General features: G+C 49.6%; 2 protein-coding genes across 4 annotated transcripts in view; both read left to right on the top strand.

The window, feature by feature from the left end:
* Window positions 1-7,895, top strand: part of Nap1l4 (nucleosome assembly protein 1 like 4) — a 35,560-nt gene extending 27,665 nt beyond the window's left edge. For 2 of the 3 annotated variants that reach the window (XM_034508527.2, XM_076913973.1), the window contains 3 exons: window positions 740-796; window positions 2,295-2,330; window positions 6,822-7,895. In XM_034508527.2, coding sequence (XP_034364418.1) covers window positions 740-796; window positions 2,295-2,300 — 63 coding nt within the window. In that variant the 3' untranslated portion in view covers window positions 2,301-2,330; window positions 6,822-7,895. The remainder of the gene's footprint in view (window positions 1-739; window positions 797-2,294; window positions 2,331-6,821) is intronic. The other variant, XM_034508516.2, reaches the window with a different exon arrangement.
* An 11,132-nt stretch (window positions 7,896-19,027) lies between these two features.
* On the top strand, window positions 19,028-20,579 carry Phlda2 (pleckstrin homology like domain family A member 2). The gene is made up of 2 exons (XM_034520580.2): window positions 19,028-20,065; window positions 20,309-20,579. The coding sequence occupies exons 1-2, from the start codon at window positions 19,477-19,479 to the stop codon at window positions 20,326-20,328; spliced, it is 609 nt and encodes a 202-aa protein (XP_034376471.1). The 5' UTR covers window positions 19,028-19,476; the 3' UTR covers window positions 20,329-20,579.
* Window positions 20,580-21,462: the final 883 nt, after the last annotated feature.

The following is a 21,462-nucleotide window of genomic DNA, read 5'->3' as shown; positions in this document are numbered from 1 at the left end:
GCTTATAAAGATGTATATTAGAGCTGGAGAGATGGCTTAGCACTTAAGAGCACTGGCTGCTCTTCCAGAAGTCCTGAGTTCAATTCCCAGCAACCACATGGTGACTCACAACCATTTATAATGGGATCTAATGTCCTCTTCTGGTGTGCCTAAAGACAGTGACAGTGTACTTATGTTATAATAAATCTTTTTTTTTTTAATGTATATTAGTAACCATTTAATAAGGAATGTCTAATTTTTTTGGAAATGTTTCAGAATTATTTGTGAAAATGAAAAGATACAGAGAGTAATTGTTAGTGATTGGCCTTAATGCAGGACTCTGCTGTGATTTGCTTGTGCAAAGGAGACACCATAGGAAGCTGAGGTTCTGGATTAGTCTATTCAACTAATTCTTTTTTCTTCCTTCTTTTTAAAGAAATATTTTTTTTTAAGATTATGCACATCTGTCTAGGCATGGGTGTGTGCTTATGTGCTCATTCCTGTGCAGAAGGCATCAGATAGATCTAAAGCAGAAGTTTGCAGTGGCTGTGAGCTGCCTGACATAGGTGCTAAGAACTGAATTCATTCTCTCTGCAAGGCCTGTTTGTGCTCTTAAGCATTGAGTGTCTCTAGTTGTGGCCTCTTTTGTAAGAAAAATTGGCGTGTGTTGTATAGACTAAGCTGTGTGTTACTTTGTACAGGTTCAGGTGATGCCCTTTGGTCACACTCTAGTCATCACTGTTTTGTCTCTTTAATACAGGAATTGGAAGGTGATGAAGAGGGAGAAGATGAGGATGATGCTGATGTTAACCCCAAGGTTAGTTATTTGGGGTCGTCCTGAGCCTACCAGTATTGCACAGTGGGGCTTTTGAAGCTGTTCCCACTTTGAGGCAGTGATGCTAAGAATACACATGTCAGAAAAATCCACAGTTGAGGAAGGCAACTTATGTGCCTGGAATATTAGGTGTCAGATTCAACCAGGTACTAACTCAGCTTTGTAGACTGGAACATGCTTCCTGCTCTTCCCTAGAGGGCTGTTGTGACAGGAGGCAGCCATGTGCACCTGCAGAGCACCTGATGTGGATTTTGTGCTGTAATAAGGAGACCATTAGATTATTATCAGAATTTCTGCTGAGAAGATTCGGAAAAAGCTTTGTATGTACATACACATATGCATAGTGATTGATTAAACAGGACAAGAAGACTGGCAAAAGAAAAGACAGTCTGCACTATCAATTTTACCTGGAAGTTTGGGGTTTTCTGTGTGGTCTCAGGGGACTGTTCATTAGGGGGCTATGGCACCCAATGCCAGGATGCCCTGAGCTGCTCTCGTGCAGCCATACATACTTCCCTGTGTTTGACTGTGGGGTCTGTTGGAGTGCATCCCTGCCTGGTGTCCCTGTGCTTTGTGTCTCTGACTGACTAGTTGCCCTTGTTTTCCTGTTGTGGAGTGTGTGCTAAGAGCTGTCAGTGCAGTGACTTGGTGTTGTGGCTACTGTGCTGCTGGGAATGCATGCACACACTGGGAAGTTCCCTGGGGGGAAATGATAGAGCTGTTGCCACCATCACCAATATACTCTCCTCTAAAGGTCACTCTTGGGTCATGGAGACTGTACTACCTGGTGAGCCTCGGGGTGTTGGCTGTTCATGCTCTGTGGGCAGTGGATGGACACATGGTCACAGTGCAGTTGGCAGGGACCAGGGCAGCTTGTCACGTGCATATTCCACCTTGGTGCACCTTTGCTGTGTTCTGCTTGTCTCACTTAGCCTCCATTGCATCCCCTCTCCTCCCATTTCTTTTTCCTGTTGGTTTCCCTTTGTCACGTTGCAGAGCCTTCTGTCTCCGCTCATGTCCCTGTATTTGAAGAGAGCCTCTCACCCAGGTTATCATATGATTAGTAGAAAACCCTACAGACACTTGGCCTTTTGCATTGTCTAGGGGTAGAAAGAAGCTTCAGTAGTAGTATAGGCAATGGGGTACAGTGGAGAGCTGTTGTTGCAGTCAGTCCAAGGGGTGGTCCTTCTGCCCTTAGGTCAAGGTTTGATTGTTCTGTGGCTTCATGTGCACCCTCCAAAGAGGAGGGTGACTGGAATCGTCACTAAAAACTGCACACAGTGTTGTCTGGGAGTTGTTTATTATAAGAGGGCATAAGGTTTGACCTCGGGAAGGCATGCAGCTCTGCTGTGCTGAAGCTGCTCCTGCCCCTACTGGAAGCCCTTGTATCATGAGAATGTGGCTGTTGCCTCCTGTATAATTTTGTGCATTTCATTTTCTTTCATGCTGACAGTTCCTTTCAATTTTTTTCCCCATTTAGGTGTAATTTTTGTGTTAATCATTCATGCGTTTCTAGGTAAGGTGGAATCTGTTCATACCTAACTTCCAAACTGCTGTCTGTACTTGATTCGTTGCATTACTTTGACTTCTGGGACATAGAAAGGTGTGATCCATTACATTGTATAGGAGCTAGGGCTGCCTTTGTGCCTTGTGAGTGGCACTTGTACTGGCTCCACAGTTAATGCATTTGTAAAACCAGCAGAACAGTGAGGCTTACTTAGCTCCTGCCTTCAGGGCCTGGTGTTTTTCAGTAACTGGGCAATGGGCTGTACTTTGGGGAACATTGTCACTGGTAACAGAACAAGAGGCTCTGGGGGTCAGCAGCTGACAGGATGGCAATAGGAACCACCCTGGACAAAAAGCCCTGACAGAAAAGTACCTGTTGTGTATACTGCACCAGACTTAAAGACACTGTAACTGTAGTTGCTCTGGATTTCTCTAGGTGTCTGGTGAGGGTTTATATACTCTACCAGGCATTGTGCAGACCAGTGAGTAAACAAAACGATCAGGTCTGGTGGCCTGGTGGCCCTGCCAGTATGGCCACTATAAAGATCCACCTTGGTTTGGAGGATGACAGAGCTAGTTGCAGACATGGTGTGGAGCACCTTGTTTTTCCTGTTTAGTTTGGAGAGCACACTCACCTATAAGTAACTAGCAGTGAGGGGAGGAGGCCCTTGCCAGTGACAAGGTCTTGTCTTCCCTGTGGAGTGCTCACATCTGTTACACATATCTAATGCAGTAAGAAAAGGAAGAAAGGCCAGGCAGAGTGGGAGGCACCACAAGGATCCCATGGGTAGGCCCCTACTTTTTTTTTTTTTTTTTTGTAGACAACAGTTTATAAGGAATTGTCCAGAATGACAGCAGTCCAACAGAGCCTTGGCCTGTTGTCTTTGATGGGCTCACTCTGGGACCTTCTTCACTGGAGCAGTTAGGTGTCGTTGACTGTCAGTGTTAAAATAGCCCTCTTTATCAAGGCCATAGTATAGTAGCAGTCCATGGTGGGTATCCACCTCCAGGTAGCTTTGCTGTGGGCCTTGCTCTCTAGTGCAGCTGACATAGTGGAGTATAAGTGGCCTCAGTTCCATCTTTCCCGAGTCCACTATGCTCTTGATAACCCCACCTATGTGGTCCTGTGGTGATCAGGGTTTTAGCCAACTTACACATTTTAAGTGCTAGTGCTGAGGGGCCAATTTGTCATTAAGATTTGTGATGTAGCAGATGCTGCAGTTCAGCTGTAATTTAGTGTCTGACTGTGTCCTTCAAGGAGTTATTATCCCAGCAGGAGTGTAGGTGGACACTACTGCCTGCTGCCTGACAGGAGTGGGGTCTGGGCCTGTGGTTTCCCTTTGTAAACCTGCTGCTTCACTGTTTGCCTTTCCAAAGTCCTCTTCTGCCACCTTAATAAAGATTATGCTCCTTGGCAGCTTCATTACCTAAACTGCTATGGTCTATGTTTTAGATTTTTACATCCTCAAGTTTTGGTTTTATTGAAAACAAAAATTTTACATTCCTGTGGTCAAAATGCCACTTAAGTAATGGGATAAAGGTCAGGATGCCTGTGTTCTGAGGCAGGGTAGGGAGGCACCTACTCCTTGCCCACCGGTTTTCTACCTGCAATGCCTTTATTTTTCTGTGCTGGGGGGAGACCCCAGTTGCACCCCAGCCCCTAGAGCTCCCACTCCTTCCCTTGTGTGCATTGCTTGCTTTCCTCTTTCCTATCCCTGCTGTACTCGCTTGGGACATCCTGCCTCTCTGCTGCTCTCTAGGTCAGTGGGTTTGACCTTGCCCACTGTGTTGACTACCTCTAGAACTAGCCTTGGCTGTCTTCTGACAGCTTTTGCTTGATTGGCATCTGTATTGTGCTTCTCTAGAGATCTCTAGATAGAATGAATCTCTCTATTATAACTGGGATTTACTAGAGTGGCTTATAGTCTGTGATTCAACTATTCTAGCAGTGGCTGTCTCCCAGCAGAAAGGTCAAACATCTGATCATTATTTGGTCCATAAAGCTGGGTATCTCAGCTGGTTTTGTATGTATGTTGGCATCACAAAGAAGTGGACTCTAATGCCAGTGAAGGAGTAGACTGGCCAGAGAGTGAGGGCAAGCAGGCAAAGAGAAGAAACTTTCTTTTTCCATGTCCTTTACATAAACTACCACTAGGCCTAGATTTAAGGTGGCTCTTTCCACCTAAATAATCCAATCAAAAAAAGCCCCCCACAAGAGTGCCCAGCAGCTTGGATTTGAGTTATTTCCACATACAGTCAAGTTGACTACTGAGAGCACAGCATCTCTGGGCTTGAGTTCCTTGTTGACTTACAAGGCCCCTGAGAGATAGGTAGGGGTGGGATCCCTAACCTCGAGGGCGCAGTATATCCCTGTTTTCTTCTCAGGCTGGAGAGATGTCTCAGTAGTGACGAGCACTAGTTGTTCTTTTTTTTTTTTTTTTTTTTTTTTTTTTTGGTTTTTCGAGACAAGGTTTCTCTGTGTAGTCCTGGCTGTCCTGGGACTCACTCTGTAGACCAGGCTGGCCTCGAACTCAGAAATCCGCCTGCCTCTGCCTCCCGAGTGCTGGGATTAAAGGCGTGCGTCACCACTGCCCGGCAGCACTAGTTGTTCTTACAGAAGCCCTGGGTTCAGTTTCTAGCATCCACACAATAGCTTACAACCATCTGTAATTCCAGTTATAGGGGATCTGATACCTACCCTCACACAGACATAAATATAAATACATTTTATAATTGTAAAAAGTAGAGGTCTAACCAAGCCAAGGTTCTCTCTTGTGTGCCTCAACACTACATTTTTGCCCCTGAAGTGTGATGTCTCGAGGTGGATTCTGGTTTCATCTTACACAATTCTGGTGTTAAGATACATGCTCACACAATACAGATTTTTCTTCAGAACCCCCTAGCCCATAGTCTCTCTCTCTTTTTTTGTGGTTCTTTGAAACAGGGTTTTTGGTTTGGTTTGGTTTGGTTTGTTTTTTGTATAAACAGGCCCTGTCTTTCCTGGAACTTGTTTTGTAGAGCAGGCTGGACTTGAATGTTCAGAGATGCCTGCCTTCACCTCCTGAGTGCTGGGATTAAAGGTGTGTGTACCACACAGAATAGCTTTTTAATAAATTTATTGGGGCTGGAGAGGTAGACTTAGCTTAAGAGCACAGGCTGTTCTCCCAAAGTTTAAGTGCTAGTGCTGAGGGGCCAATTTGTCATTAAGATTTGTGATGTAGCAGATGCTGCATGGCAGCTAACATACAGTTCTCTCATACTAGTCCCAAGTAATCTGACCACCCCCTCTTCTAACCTCTGATGACACTAGGAACATATATGGTGTGCAGACAAACATATAGGCAAAACACACATTTTATCTTAGCACTGAAGATGCAGGAACAGGCAGATCTCCCTGAGTTCAAGGCCACCTTGGTCTGCAGAGTTCCAGAACTGCCAGGGCTACATAAGTGAGACCCTGTCTCAAAACAAAAAAGTAATTTTTTTTCCCCAGCACTTGAGAGACCAGTGCAAGCAGATCTTTGTGGGTTCAAGGTCAGCTAGAGCTTCATACATAGTGAGTCCTCTAAAAATAATAGATTTTTTTATGTGGTGCCGAGGATCAAGCCCAGGGCCTTGGGCACACCAGACAAGCGCTACACTACTGAACTACATCACTAGCCTTTGTTACTTGGAGGCATGAGTCTCACTGTGTGGGATAGACTGGCCTTGAACATGAATTTCTCTGCCTCAGCCTACAGGTTACAATTACAGGTTATATAATAATAATATATATATATTTACAGGTTATACCACCATGATTTTTAGTTGTAGTTCCCAGGGATTCTGGGAAGCAGATGAGTTGAGTACATATCTTAACTCTGAGGCAGCAGTAAGTAAGGTCCTTATTTGTCCTCGGGCTTTTATTGTCCTCCATACAAAACTCCCAGATCTTGAATGTGTTTTAAAGACACCAGGTTTGTGTGTTAGGTTAGATTGAAGTCACCTTGCTCTTCAGACAGGTGTGGTTTGGACCCCTGTTCTGTGAGACTGATAGACATGGCTCTTCATAGGAGCTGGCCTCTGGCCATTTGCTCCTGTACTATGAACCACTGGAGTTGAATCTCTTCAGGTATTAATGGTAAGAACCAGCCTGCTGGGAAGGACTGACTTACCTGCATGAATGCCCAGGACAGGGCTGCCCTAGAGAGAGGTAATTGCTGGCACAGGCAAGTGTGATCTGTACCAGTCACAAAGCCTCTCATGTGGCTAGTTCCTTTTTGTGGCCCTAGCATGTCTCTGACTAGCACATTCCGAGTTAGACTTTACATTAGAACAGGAAAGCAGACATCTGGAACTCTTCTCTGGGGAGCTGACCTGTTTCTGTGTCGGCTCTTAAAGTCCATTTGGGGGAGCCATCTTTTTGGTAAGAAGAAATGGGCTCGTTGAATCTTGGTTCTTGTGTGATGGGGAGTGAGTGATACTGGTTTTATTCTCTTTAAATCCTGTATTCTCCTTGCAGAAAGAACCCATCCAGCCACCAGAGTGCAAGCAGCAGTGAGAAGCAGCGACCCTGTGGGGCCGCCTCGTGGATGGCTGTCAGGACCGCAGGCCACAGGCAGGGGCCTCAGTCCCTGCCAAAGCAGAATTTTGTTGACAGTGCTGTGACATCTAACCATTTCCAAGTGCATGATTCCTCTCCCCCTTCCCTTCTTACTTTGCTAAACTTGTACAGTGGAGACTGCTGCAGTTCAGAATAGGAGATTTAGTTGTAGCACCTGCAGCTTTGGTGCCTGAAGATCACTTGGGGTGGGCTGAGGTTGTGCCTGGGATTGACAGAGCCTGGTGATTGTGTGCACCCTGCCCTCCCCTACTGAAAAGCTCCCATGATTTCCAGCGGCTGACCTGCGTGGGAAGCTGCTCCAGCTGCTGTGCCCTAGTCATCTCCCAAGCACTGTAGAGGAAGCTGTGCTCGCCTTGGAGCATTTTTTTTCTTGCGTTTTGGTTTTAGGGGTGGGAGGGTTGTGGCACACACCTCTGAGGCCAGAGCTGTTGGGTTCACCCTCGTACTTATTTATTCACTTGTGCTTGGGGAGCTTTGAACTTCACTGTCCTCCTCCCACTTATGAGACCACATTGCTGACTTGATCAGGAGGCTGTGACACCCAAGTGGAGTGAGGCCCATGGAGGAAGCCCTGCTGCTTCCTGTCCCCAGCTGTGCTGTGCCATGCAGACTACATGTTGTTGTTGCCGCTGGAAGTTGGCAGGCTGTAGCCAGGGGGCAGAAGTCCTCCCTCACTACAGGTCTCTGGCCTGTAGAGTACAGCTTCAGCTTGTACTGTGCACACCAGAGCCACACCTGGGTTTTAGTGACCAGTTGGTGGTTGGTGTGTGTTGGGGGGGGGGGGGGGGTGGGGAGGGGGTGTTTCTGAGTGTGTGGTTGTGTCTCTGGTAGCCAGGACAGCCATGTCCACAGTGACCAGCCATGTAGAGCGTGCTCAGCCTTACCCAGTAACACATTTGTAACTGAATACGGTGTTTTCAATTTGTACAGAATAGTTAGAATATTCTATTAAAGTTGTGAAACACAAAGTGAGATTAGTTTTTGTTGTTACTGTTTGTTTTTTTTGACAGCCCACTTCCTCCTTCTGACTGCTCACAGTTGGCCACACCCTGCTGGACTGAGCTTGAATGGCCGGACCAAAGACTCCAGTCTGCAGACTTAACTCTTGGTTGATGAGCCTGTGAAAACTCATTCTTAGAAGAGAGCTGTTTGACTGGAACCAGCCTGGGGCTCTGGGAACATTTTGCTACTGTAAGAAAGGCCTTAGCAAATGACCCTGGGGCCTTGAGAGATGGCTCAGCAGTCAACAGCACTGGTTTCTTATCCAGAGGAACAGTTTAATTCACAAACCTACATGATGGCTATCTACCTTCTATCTTGTTAACTTCTAGGGGCTCCGACACCCTCTTCTGTCCTCTGTGGGTACTGCATGCATGTGGTGCACAAATCTACATGCTGGCACACATCCATACAATAACAAATTAGGAAAACCCCTCTGGATCTGGGACTGCACCTTGTAGATCAGGATCTAGGAGAGATACATTAAAAACAAACAAAAAAACCTACAAAAAGATCATAAGGAACTGTGATGCTTTTAAATTTGGTGGGGGAGGGATGGCTTCAAGATGATGTTGCTATATACACCCCTCCTGCTTTAGCCTCCCAAATGCTGGGAAGTCAGACTGGTGGCCATTTCTGACTGAGCTTAGTGGGGGAAGACCTCATCCCTGGAATGCCTGCTTTGCAGGCTCAAAGTTAGCTACAAAAGTGATTACCTTTCCCTACAAGCCCAGTGTCTGGCCTGCCTACATGGCTGCCCTGTCCGTATTCTCATAAGAGCTACAGGACAAGGCTGTAGGAGTAGTCAGGCTTGGAGGTGGGCATGCACCCTTCCTTCATCCCGTGTCCTTCCCTAGGGAATCCTGCCTCATCTGTGAGGCTGTGAGGCTGTGATGCTGCTCCTTATTATTCCCAGCCCAGCATAATGGAAATCACTGAACAATGGACACTTCCAGAGTCCATCTGAGCCAATTAAGTTTCATTTATAAGTGTGCATTTCACACATCATTAGATTAGGTAACTGTATTAAAAATGATGTGCTTGGGTAATTTTCAGGCATGTTAGCCTGCAACTCAGCTAGTGTCACAGCTACATAAAAGGGTCGCTTTCTGAGCTGGCCTTGCCTCTGGCTCCTGTTTTACCACTTCTGGGCAGTAGGTCTCAAAGAGAATCAACAATGGCTACCAGCAGTGTTTCATACCAGGGCATCTGCACTCAAGTGAGGTGAGTGCCCTTGGCAGACATCCACCAGGTGAAAAGTGCAGTTGTGCCCAGTATTGTGACAGACTTCTTAGTGATGAGCTGTGACAGTGTGAGGGCACAGCAGGAGAGCAGCTTGGGGGATGACCCAGAATAGATGTTGGTTTCTTTTCCTTTCTAGGGACCACCTGCTTGGGACTGAGCCTTGTAGCTCTGGTCAGAGGTTTCATGCTGTTGCTTGCCCTCTGGCGGGTCACAAGATTGGGAAGATGGCCCCTCAGCATGGAGCCCAAATCCCTGACTGGCTGGCCACTATTAGGTGTTCAGAGACCCCTCTAGTATGTATTTAATCTCAGCTGGAGGTTTCTACCCTGCCTTCATCCCAGATGAATACACATGACTTTTATAATAAACCTTTAAGGCACTCACTTGAGCTGGGCAGATACCTATCCTCTACACTGTTATGTCTACCTCCCTGCCAATAACTCCAAGATATGACATGTTCTGAATGGGCCCTCATCCTGACTGGCCAGTCCATGTGGCCAGTTTTATGATTCACCTGCCTCATTATGTCTTCTCCACCTCTCTCCCCTTATGTTCCTCAGACTTCCAGCCCTGGAATTGAAACCTCACCTAACTTTCTTCTGCTCAGCTCTTAGGCTGTCAGCATCTTTATTCAACCAATAATTTTAAATTAAGGAGGAAGGTCATATAGCATTACTTTGTGTACCTGCAGGTTCTCTCAAGGCCTTGGGAGTTAGTATTTAGCACTACAATGCATAGTAAAAGAACAGACCTCAAGGAGATTTGCCATCCACTAACCCCAGCAAGAGACCTGGGGTGGCTAAGCCTCCATCCCCCGGCACTGGGCTGTCAACTGGAGTATTCCAAATGAGACTTCTAAACAGCCAGCTGTGTCTTTTCCCTCCTGCACAGCAGCAACTCTCCCCAGGCTTCTGGGGTCAGGGGCAGAGCCAGAACCCTGACAGTTCTGTTAACTGGGAAGGCAGTGGCAGCATCTGTGTGATAGACCCTAGGCTATGAAGGGTAAGATGGCATTTAGCCACAGATAGCCCCTAGAGTCCCAGGCTTAGGGATGCTGTGTTGCCTAGCTGGTCTTTCTCACTGAAATGTCTAGCCTCAGCTCTTCCCTAGGTGGAGCTAGATAGTGTTATCTTGCCATGGTCTACACTTAGTGGTGAGGGTTGGGTGTTATGCCATGGAGGAGCTCTGGCTTCCCTACATGGGTCCACCTGCTACTTCTGTCCTCAAATGTTTGGCTATTGAAAACTGACTCAGGACTAAGCTCCCAGTGAGTGCCACCACCAGCTCCAGCCTACTGGAGATCTTGGCCTTCAGAGGGTTCCTGTTAGTGGGGCTAGGCCATCAAAACAGTCTCCAACATTGCCCCAGGCTTCCTGCCAGCTACCTACAAAATGGGAATGAGGCTCTTTGGCCCAGGCTTGCTCTAAGCCAGTGGTGACTCTGCAGGCAGAACCTACACATTCTTTCACCCCAGACTGGCCCTGACCCCACCCACAAGCTGGCACTGGCCTGGCAGGTGTCCTAGAGCCCTAGGGCTCATCTGGCCTGCTTTCTAGAGTGTGTGGAATGATTTTCAAACATGGACCTTGAAGTCCCAACAAGAAGTTGCTGCTCAGGGCACACAGGCCACCAACCTAGAGACAGTTCTTGGTCTCCAGTGGCTGAAGAATAAGGCCTGAGAACACCTGCCAAGTCCAAGTCACTTTTATGCTCCTGGGTGGAGCCTTTGTGGCAACAGTTGCCTGACGATGCTGACTCATCTCCCACAGGTGGAGACCGGATGTTGTCCATGACAACCTAATATGTGGTGCACAGGGCAGATCACACTCTCCCTATGGGTGCTTCAACTCCAGTGTCAGCTAACTCACTTCCCAGGACTCCACTGTCTAGGCACTGCCCCTTACCATACCAGCCTTCCCAGTCCACCACTGGAGGACAGACAGTGTCTACCCTCTGCAGGATGCCTGCCACTAGGAAGCCTGAGCACACCTTTGGGTCTCAACCTGCTTTAGTTCTGACTGGACTGTCACCTCCAGAGCCCATGTTCATCTGGGGAGCAGAGAGCAGGTGGCTCCTATGGCTATTTCATGCAGAGACTCAAACAAGCCCTACCCTGCTGGCCATACATTCCCAGTTTTGCTGTGATGCCAGGTAGAGGTCTGGTCTCTGGGGGTCACTCACCTCTGAGGGTAGAGCTAGGTGGGCAGCGAGGGGCTTGAACTCACTTATCAGGTCCATTCTGTGTAGGACAGGTGCTCTCAAGCTGGCCTCCAGGTATGTAGAGGTGGCAAGAGTCTGCATATGTACTCAGGTAAGGGAATGACCCTGGGTCAGGAGGCAGGCCCTTAGCCTGCCTTTGCTGAAACCTAGTGGCCTGCTATACTGACAGCCTTTCCAGCTGCTTCCTCAGCACAACTCAGGACTGAGACAGCCATGATCTGGATGCCAGGGCCATCAGGCACCTCCATATCCCACTTCACTGCTTCTACACAGGTTGTGAGTGGAGCCAGGAAAGCCTACCTCAGGCTTGCCCTTGGCCCTGACAGGGCTTCTATCAGAGCCCTCCACCAATATCTGAGGAACACCAGTGAGCCTTTGCCCATATCCCAGAGTGCAAATGACTGTAGACTTATGTCTACAGTAATTCCCCAAGTCCTGAGAAGAGTGGCCCTGTGAAATGCTGCTAGCTAGCTAGCTATTGCACCTGTGTGCCTCAGGATGGTTACTCAGACTGCCCTCAGACCTGCTGGTCATGTGACTTCCCACTGTGGAGCTTAAAACACAGTTCCACAAATATGGCAGGGCTTTGTCCCCTGCAGACTTCGGAGGGTCTTTCCATCTACTCTCAGCTCTGTGTCCTGTGTCCCTAGGTTGTAGCTCTGTCACTGGCATCTGCCCAGTCTTCACCTAGACTCTTCCTCTCCATGTGTCTTACAGGACAATAGAGATGTCCTGGTATTTCTAGCCACCTGGGAAATACATCTTTAGCCTATAAGGGCCACCACTCAGCCAGGTGAGGTGGGACCAGAAGTGCTCACAGAGACCCCAGTTTGGGAGTCTCAAACAGTTAAGTGCTATGGTGTGTGCTATATAGGGCTGCCCCTCGGACCTGTCTCAGTTCTGCTTCCACAGTGAGTTCTGTTTGCTCCTTCAGCTCTTTAACCAGAGGTCCTGAGAGGACAGGACTCATGAGACTCTGCCTCCCTTTTCTGTCGGGAAGGTAGGTCTGCTCAGCTACCCAGGCCTGGCCAGCAAGACCCCACTTCCCAGCCCTTTAGGCTCCATGCGAACAATCCCTGAGAAGAGTGAGTCTGTGCTCCACCTGCCAGTGTGGCTCAGGGCACCCAGGAGCTGCATCTTGCTCTTGCAGACCTTATATCTGGCCCATGCTATTGGGTAAAGAGTGGCTCACATGAGCTTTTGACTACCTGTCTTCAGAATCAGCTGAGTGCCTTGCCTGGTTCTGTCAGACATTTCTATGTGCTACCTTGCAGGGCTGACGACCTCTGAACAGGGCCTTGAGAACTTAAGCAGCAAGGTTACTGTAGGCGGCAGCGCTGACCTATGTTGTGAGCACCTGTGAGCCAGTACCACTCCAGAAAAATGAACCAGGGACAGCTCTGTGAGGCCAGGATGACAGCAAAAATCTGAAGCCAGGTAGGGCAGGTAGATGAACCTCTGCCCCAGACCTCTGGCTTTGCTTAGACTACAGCTTGGGAGAAGGAATGATCCAAGGCTGGCCTAACTCATAGGTCCTAGAGTAGGGGCTATGCAGGCCTAAGATAAGGTGGTATTAGGTGCTGATTCAGGCTCCTGCTGTGCACCCAAGCACCCATACTTGAGAGGGAAGCCTCAGACACCCTAGCAATCCTAGAGGAGGCGAGGTGAAAATCTTGAAAGCAGGAAAGCCATTCATGAGTGCATAGTACAGAGGAAGTGGGTGGCATTCAGTCCCAGCACCCCGCAACATGCCCATGATACACAGTTTCTTCACAAGCTGGTTGCTTCACCAGGCTGGTCCTGCTTCATGGGCTGGCTTGTCACCACAAGGAGGTGACCTCATATGGGGAGTTTCAAAGAGGTGCCTCCTTCTCCCAGCTGAGCCGGAGCCTCACCTAGTTCAGCTCCAGTGCCAAGGGTCCAGGCCAGAATGTTTAGTGACACATGGCCCACTGTGGCCTGCCTGGGTGGCTCATAATGTGTTAATTCAGATACTGTCCCAAAAAATATTAGTAAACTTGGCCAGGACTGACGGTGAGAGACTTAGCACCCCTCCCTGACCTTCTGATAGGTCCTAACCTAGCACGGTCCCACATCAAGTTAAGGGCACTGACTACAATAGAGCTAGGCTGTTTGTTTTTTTTTTTTTTTTAAACCTATTTGTTTGGTGCATGTGTGTGTTTGTGCGCACATACACTCGAGTCCATGTGATCAGAGGACAACCCACGGGAATCAGTTTTCTCCTTGTACCATGTGGATCCTTGGGATCCACAGGTTGTTGTCAGGTTTGATGACAAATACTTCAACTTGTTTAGGCATCTCACCAGCACCCTTCCCCCTTCTAAAAAGATTTGTTTTTGATAGGCATGGTGGACACATCTTAAATCTCAGCATCTGGAGCCAGAGGTTGGCAGATCTCTGAGTTCAAGGCCAACCTGGTCTAATAACGATTTCCAGGACAGCCATGGCTACACAATGGGACCCTGTTTCAAAATTAAACAAAGGAGGGTGTGTGTGGGGGGAGGTGGCTGGAGAGATGGCTGAGTGGGTAGGTTAGAGCACTGGCTGCTCTTCTAGAGAACTAGATTCTGTTCCCAGCACCCACATGGCGGTTTACAACTGTCTAAAACTCCAATCCCAGGGGAACTGACATCCTCTTCTGGCTTCTATGTGTACTGTGTGCGTCACACAGACATACATGTAGGGTACGCACCCATACATATAAAATAAAGGTAAAGGAAAAAACAAAAAAACAAAAAATTCATTTATGTATATTCATGTGACTTGATGCCACATGTATGCAGTACCTATGGAGACCAGAAGAGGGCATCCGATCCCCAGGCATTACTAGCAGTTGTAAGCAGCCTACTGGGTACTGTGAACAAATCAAATTCCTAGGTTCTCTGAATAGCAGCCAGTGCTTTAACTGCTGAGCCATCTCTTCAGCCTTTAGTTAGACTTTTTGTGTTTGAATCCTATGCACTTCTGTGTCTCACTAGTTGAGTCGTTTTGCCTCTCTGAGCTCGCTGTCTCAACCCCATGGCTACCTTGTAGTGTAATGATAACGGAAAGGAAAGGACCCCAGCTTGAGCATGGAGCAGGGCCACACTGGACCCTCCTTGGGTGTCAGCTGACCTAGAGCCCAGGTGCAGCATCCCTCCCAGGAACAAAGCCCGATCCACACCAAAACTTATCCTCGCAAGAAAGTGAGGCCTGGTCTTAGCACTAGGGTCGCTCTTTGCTGTTGGGAACCTGAGTGGTATAATTCAGTTGGTAGAGCACTTGTGTAGTGTGCGTGCTGGGTTCAATCCCTAGCCCTGCATAGGAACAGGAGTAGCACTGTGCAGCTGTAAGCCTAGCTCTTGGCAAGTGGAAGGGGGATGGAGGCGCAGTTGAAGGTTATGCCTCCTGAATCCCAGGCCAACCTGGTCTCCATGAGACCCTGTTTCAGAAAAGAGTAGCAGGGCATGAGGTATATCTCAGTAGTAGGTAGAGCTCTTGCCTGGCACACAGGGCCTAGGGTTTGATGTCCAGAATCATCTAATTAATTAAAATTTAACAGTTTTTTTTTAATGTTTATCTTGATTCTGTGATTTTATGAATGCTTGCTTGTATAGACATCCGTGCACCACATGTATGCAGTGCCTGAGGAGGCCAGAAGAGGGTGCTAGATCTCCTAGAACTGGAGTTAGCCAGTTGTGAGCTGCCAAGATCCCCAATCCTCTACAAAAGCAGTCTGTTCACTTAACCCTGACCCATCTCTCCAGCTCTTATTTTAAAGTTTTTTTTTTTTTTTTTTTTTTTTTTTTTTTTTTTTTTTTTTTTTTTTTTTTTTAAGAATTTATATAAAAGGAACTGGGGGGCTGGGTGAGACCTGCAAGACAGCTCAACAAGTAAAGGCAAGTAACAACCTGACGACCTGAATTGGGTCCCCAGAACGCATGGTGGAAGGAGAGAACAAACTCCTGAGACTCGTCCTTTTCCCTCCATGTGCTGTGGGACAGGCACACCTGTGCACATACGGAGACAAGTACAGATACTGTAAAAACAAATTAGCTCTTGCTCTCTTGTTCTTGCTGACACTCCTTACCCTCTCTCCCCCATTCCCCTCCCCCTCTCCACGTGCACATCAACTACCTCCTCCTCCTCCTCCTCCTCCTCCTCCTCCTCCTCCTCCTCCTCCTCTTCTTCTTCTTCTCTCTCTCTCTCTCTCTCTCTCTCTCTCTCTCTCTCTCTCTTTCTCTCTCTCTGCCTTTCTCTCTATGCCCTGAATAAACTCTATTCTATATTATACCGTCGTGTGGCTGGCAAAGGTACCCCTTCCCCCCCACCTTACCGCACTTCCACCAAACATATTCCTGGTTTCTCTTTCTTTTTATAAAATACAACACTGATTTTTTTTCTAATAAATAAAAAAGTAAAAAAGAAATGAAAAGAGGGTACTGGGTGCTGTAGCTCAGTTAGCAGAGCGTTTGGTCAAAGGTCTGTGTTTGGTGGGTCTGCACTGCATGAAACTAGGACGGCCAAACACCTGTAATACCAACACTTAACAGGTGGAGGCAGGAAGAGCAACGGTTTAGGGTTGTCCTCTGCTACACAGCAAGTTCAAGGCCAGCCTGGACTGCATAAGATCCTGTCTCAGCATACTAACAACAAAAAGGTCTGGGGTCCCAATGCCTCTCATCTGGGCTGTTTCCTGATGCCTAATCCAACAGCCTGAGAAGCAGGCATCTCAGTCCCCTTATCAACTAGATTCTTATTGACATGGCCATACCAGGCCACAGGAAGTCTAACAGCTGTCCGGTGACCAGCCACGGGACTCTCTGTTGACAGAGGGTCTAGTGTTGTTGGTCAGCTCTACCCATCTGGACAGCAGGTCAGCAGAAGCTGTCATGCCTCACACCCAGTTTGGACTTTGTCTGAGGGGCCTGGTGTTTGTGGACATAGAGATCTCAGGAGGAGGATGGACAGAGGGCTTTCTGTGTTCCGCGCACAGCCTCCCAGTTCCCTTCCCCACTTCCTCCCCAACTGCAGGGCCCTGCTCCTGGGTCAATCCTAACTTCCATAGAGTAGTGGGGCTTCCAGGTAAAGAGAGGAGTTGGGGTGCTAGGGATCAGCCCCAGTCACCTGCTCCCCGCTCTCTTCAAGTGCTCACCCTCCTCCCCTGCCCTTGGGGCTGGCCAGGCCCTCTGTCCCTTGTGCTTGTTCTCCAGTGACACAGGTTAGAATCTTCCGTCTGTATCTCTGGGATGGTGTTGTTAGCTAGGACAGTGCTTGGTGCTTAGATAGCAAACCCCACCCTCCATGATCTTCTGGGGACCCTTCCCAGATCCCCATAAGCACCAGATCTCTGTCCCCATTCCCATGGCCAGTGCCTCCACTGGGAAGTAGGGTTCCCTTTGCCACTCCAGCATGCAGAGGTGCCTGAGCAACCCCAGATGTCTGAGAGGCCTGAGCAAGAACTCCACTGAGCTGCACGGAGCATGGAGAACAGGCTGGAGTGCTGAGGAATGGGGACCCAGCTGGAGAGAGTCCCTGTTCCTTCCCCAAACTTTCAACTTTGTAGAGTGGCCTCTTAGCTTCACTCCTGGAAACAGATGAAAGGGAAGCACAGGCCATGGTGTGTCTAAGCAGCCTGGGGAAGGGACACTAGGGAGAGGTGGCCTTTTCCAGGAGTTTTTCTAGCCTGCCACTGGTCAGGTTTGGGATACCTCCAGTGTGAAGTCACTACCTATCTCACCCTAGGGCTCCCAGAACACTCTCCCATCTGCTCTCTGGCCTGCTCTCATCTGAGGCAGGTGGGGCTGGCTGGCTCTCTCTGTATTTTTGCTCTCTTCTTCCTCCGTAGGTATCCTGGACACGGCTGTTCTTCCACACACCCCTCAGGGCCCTGGGGAGAGCTTTCGAGGCTCATTTTTTCTCGGGGACCCTGAAAGTCAGGCCTCTGTGTGTAGTGGGATCAGGAGTGGGCTTGGGGCTGCTTGTGGAACACACAGTGAGAGCCAGCGGGAGGTCCATGACCGCTTTGTTCTTGATTTAAAAAGGTTTTTTTAAACAATACTTTGATCTCTCTCTCTCTCTCTCTCTCTTTCTCTCTCTCTCTCTCTCTCTCTCTCTCTCTCTCTCTCTCTCTCTGTGTGTGTGTGTGTGTGTGTGTGTGTGTGTGCACGCACATGCATATGCACAAAGATCAGAGGGACAATTTGAGGGACTCAGGTTCTCTCTTTCCATCATGTTGAAGCTGGCACAGTGGAAAGCACCTGCCTTTACCCACTGAACCATCTTGCCAGCTCTCTTTTTGGGGTTTATATTTACATTTTATTAAAAAAAACTAGCTCATTTTATGTGTTTGAGTGCTTTGCCTGTCTGCCTGCATGCATGCATGTGTGCCTAAGGACATCAGAAGAGGACGTCCTTTGGGGTCACAAATGACCCCTGTAGGGGCTGGGAACCCAACCCAGGCCCTCTGAAAAACCAACAAATACTCTTAACTCCGGAATCCATTGGTCAGTCTCAAGTTTCTTTCTTTCTTTCTTTCTTTCTTTCTTTCTTTCTTTCTTTCTTTCTTTTTTTTTTCTCTTGGTTTTTCGAGACAGGGTTTCTCTGTGTAGCCCTGGCTGTCCTGGAACTCACTCTGTAGACCAGGCTGGCCTCGAACTCAGAAATCCGCTCAAGTTTCTTTTTATTTTTAAGATTTATTTTTATTTTAATGCGTATGTATGTGTGTTCTGGGGGGAGGGGAGGGCAGGAGAGAGCTCCCTGGAGCTGGAGTTACAGATGGATGTGGTTGTGAGGTACCCAGCTGGAGCAGGAACCAGACTTCGGTCCTCTGCAGGGACAGCAAGCATTCCTAAGTGCCGGGCCCCCTCTCCAGCACCCTTTCAGTTTTGCTATGAGGCTTTGGTTAGTCTCGGCATCACTGTAAAACCTAGACTGACCTAGATTGGTCCTTCCTGCCTCAGCCTCATCATTTCTGTATAAACTTGCCTTAGAACAACCCCAGGCCACCGAACTGGAGTTTTAGGCTGCCAGTCTTACTGTTTAAATGGAGGAACCTGAGTTTTCACCGGGAGCCAGCCCGCCTAGAAGCATGGTGTCTGGTTTTCCAGCAGCCGGGGTGGGGGTAGGAGTGAGGGTGGGGGTGGAGGTAGGGGGTGGGGCTGAGAGTTTTCTTGCAGTGCCTCTGGCCTTATCCCACCCCAGCACCCCTGCCCCCATCCCACTGTAGCAGAGGACTCCTGGGGTCCCTCGGCCAGTCCCTCCCCCATCCCTGGGAACCCTGGAGGAGCAGCGTCTGCTTCCTGCTACTATTAAACCTTTAAAGGCAGAGGGTAAATAAAATCGTGTACTGAAAGGCGATGACTCAGCCACCCCCGCCGCCCCTGGCCCTTAGGTCGGTCCCCGAATTCCCCAAGTTAGCTTTGATAGCCTCCGTCCCCCGTGAGCTTCCAGCATGTCGGGGTTGTACCGTCGCAGCCCAAGGTGTCTGTTGCCTACATTGGGGCACACAAGGAAGGAGGCAGGTCTTTCTCTTCACGTGGCTGAACACTGCAGGGTGATGGTCCTCCTCCATTTCTTCACTGCCTAACTTACCAAAGGTCATTGTCCCATTTTAAAGAAGGGAAAAGAAAATCAGATAATTTCGAGGCACAATTCTGGGGAGCAAATTGGGTGATAAAGCCCGTTGGGGCAGAGCTACTTCCCAAGAAAGTCTAGTGGGTGGCCTTTGGATGCTCGCCCAAGGTGGGAGGAGACGGTGTCCAGGGCGTGGAAAAAACCCGTGGGTCCACGATCCTCGTACTCAGGAGTGTTGGGTCTCCCCGTGTTGGGATTCTGAACGTTGTCGTTCTGTCTAGGGGTCGGGACGCTTTCCCGGGCTTCCCGGCACGTGAGTCACAGCGGGCAGAGACCGCTGAGGTGCATTCCTCTGCAGGCAGGGCCGGAGCCGGGCGGGGAGGGGACTACAAGTCACTCCACCTGGCAGCTGGGACGTTGGGGCTGGAGGGAAGGCTCGGGGCTCCAGTCAGTGAGGCGCCAAGCAGTTCTCGCCCCCCACCCTCCGTCCTCCGATAAGCGGTAGCTTCTAGCAATGGGTAAGGGGCAGCCTGGGGCGGTTGGTGGGGGGCAGCTCCGAGAGGCTGCCTGGGTAGGAGAATGCCCGACTCCGGGGCGTGTCTGGGCCGCGGGGCGGAGTCCTTATAAAGACCACGCCGAGGCCACGGCCGCAGCAGTGCGAGCGCATTTGGTGCAACCTTTCGAAATGGCTTCGAACAAAACCGTGAAGACCTCCGATGAGATTCTTTGCGAGGGCGAGCTGGAGAAGCGAAGCGACAGCCTGTTCCAGGTCTGGAAGAAGAAGCGCTGCGTGCTCACCGCCGACCGCCTGCGTCTCTTCTCCGGGAACAGCGGGCGCGCCAAGGAGCTGTGCTTCAACACCATCCTCAAGGTGGACTGCGTGGAGCACACCTCCAAGTACGTGTACTTCACCATCGTCACCAACTTTTACAAGGAGATCGACTTCCGCTGCACAGGCCGGAGCTGCTGGAATGCGGCCATCACCATGGCGCTGATCGACTTCCAGAACCGTCGGGCGCTGGAAGACTTTCGCCGCTACCGATATCCGCGATCTGAGTCTGAAACGCAGTCCGAGGCGGAGAGCGGAGAGCTCTGGGTCCGTGGTGAGTACCGCCCTCGTCCGCGTCATCGGAGTATGGGGCATGGGGGTGAGTGGATGGAGGTCATGCCTCCCAGTAGGGAAAACTTCGATTTTAAAAGCCACGGGGGTGGGGGGAGGGTGTGGGGGAATCCCTTTGGAGACCCTTTGGAGAGGGGACCTGGGACGCGTGGCAGGAGCTCCTCACCCCACCTGGAGACTTAAAGGCTGCACCCGGGCAGCTCCTGACTCAGTCTTTTCCCTACAGAAACGCACAGGACCAGTTGAGCCGGGAACCAGCCCACGCTGCCGCATCAGACAGGAGCCCAGGAGCCCAGGGTATGGATGCCCCGGGTGACGCCGCCGCTGCTCTTCACCGAAGATATTCCCGTGCTTGCTGAGCCTTGCCCCGCTGTGCGGGTGCGCTAACTTATTGGACCGTATTTATATTGGTTACCTGCTTCCAACCCACCATTCCGTGTTAATATTTTTTATACCATATTTTCATTCCGAATAAACAATGCCATTTCTCTTTTTTTAAACAACTGTGTGGTCCGTGTAGTTCCTGCTGGGGCGTATTGTGGAAGGGTGGGACAGTGAAAGGGTCTCCTATCCTGTGTTATTCCCTCTCCACATCCCAGGAACCATTCAAAGTGCCTTTGAATGAACTGTCTTCTGGCAGTGGGGCTCACAGCCTTTCCAGGTCAGGAAGTACTCTGGGTGTGGTTCGGCCACCTTTTGTTCCTGGGTGTGGCTTGAGAGGATACCGCTGGTGGCCGGGATTGCTCAGAGTTCACTCACTAGTTAGCACCTCCTTGGACATCTGAGAGGTTGCTCTGTTCACTAGGGTGGCTGCCTTCGTTGTTCCCTCCAACCCACAGACGGTCAGTCCAGCAGTGGATTCAAAGGACCACTGATTGCTTTCATTGACAACCCTCATCACTGGACCACAGTGGCTTGAGACAGCCCTCCTGTCCAGAGCATAGGAACAGGGATAGCACACTGTGTACACCTTTTGTCATAGATGGGAGGCAGGCCTGGCTGTCTCCAGCGATGGGGCAGTGAGGCCCAAAGCTGTGGCCCTCGTGTGAAGTCTGAGAGTTCCCCAGACATCTGTCCTATCTCTACCCCACTTCTCCTGTCACCTGCCAGGTATCAACTCTGACTCCTCACCTGGCTGTGTTCCTGTAAAGAGGCTCAAGGTCTGTGTCAGGTAGGCAGGCAGCCTGTGACAGAAGTAAATCTCTTCCTCCAAGGTTTTACTGGAGGATAAGCCCCAAAAGGCAGAGCGACAGACACTGAGTCCCTGCCCAAGCAGGTATCAGCCATCCCAGGCCTCTCTGGCTATAGCAATGCCATGAAGATGGGGCTGCCACATGCCTTCCAGCTTGGCCTTGGAAACCAGCACTGGCAGAGGGAGAA

Source organism: Arvicanthis niloticus, chromosome 1 (genome assembly GCF_011762505.2).
Source record: "Arvicanthis niloticus isolate mArvNil1 chromosome 1, mArvNil1.pat.X, whole genome shotgun sequence".
Classification (NCBI taxonomy): Eukaryota; Metazoa; Chordata; class Mammalia; order Rodentia; family Muridae; genus Arvicanthis; species Arvicanthis niloticus.
The sequence above is the reverse complement of the archived record's forward strand: the minus strand, read 5'-3'. Positions and strand labels throughout refer to the sequence as shown.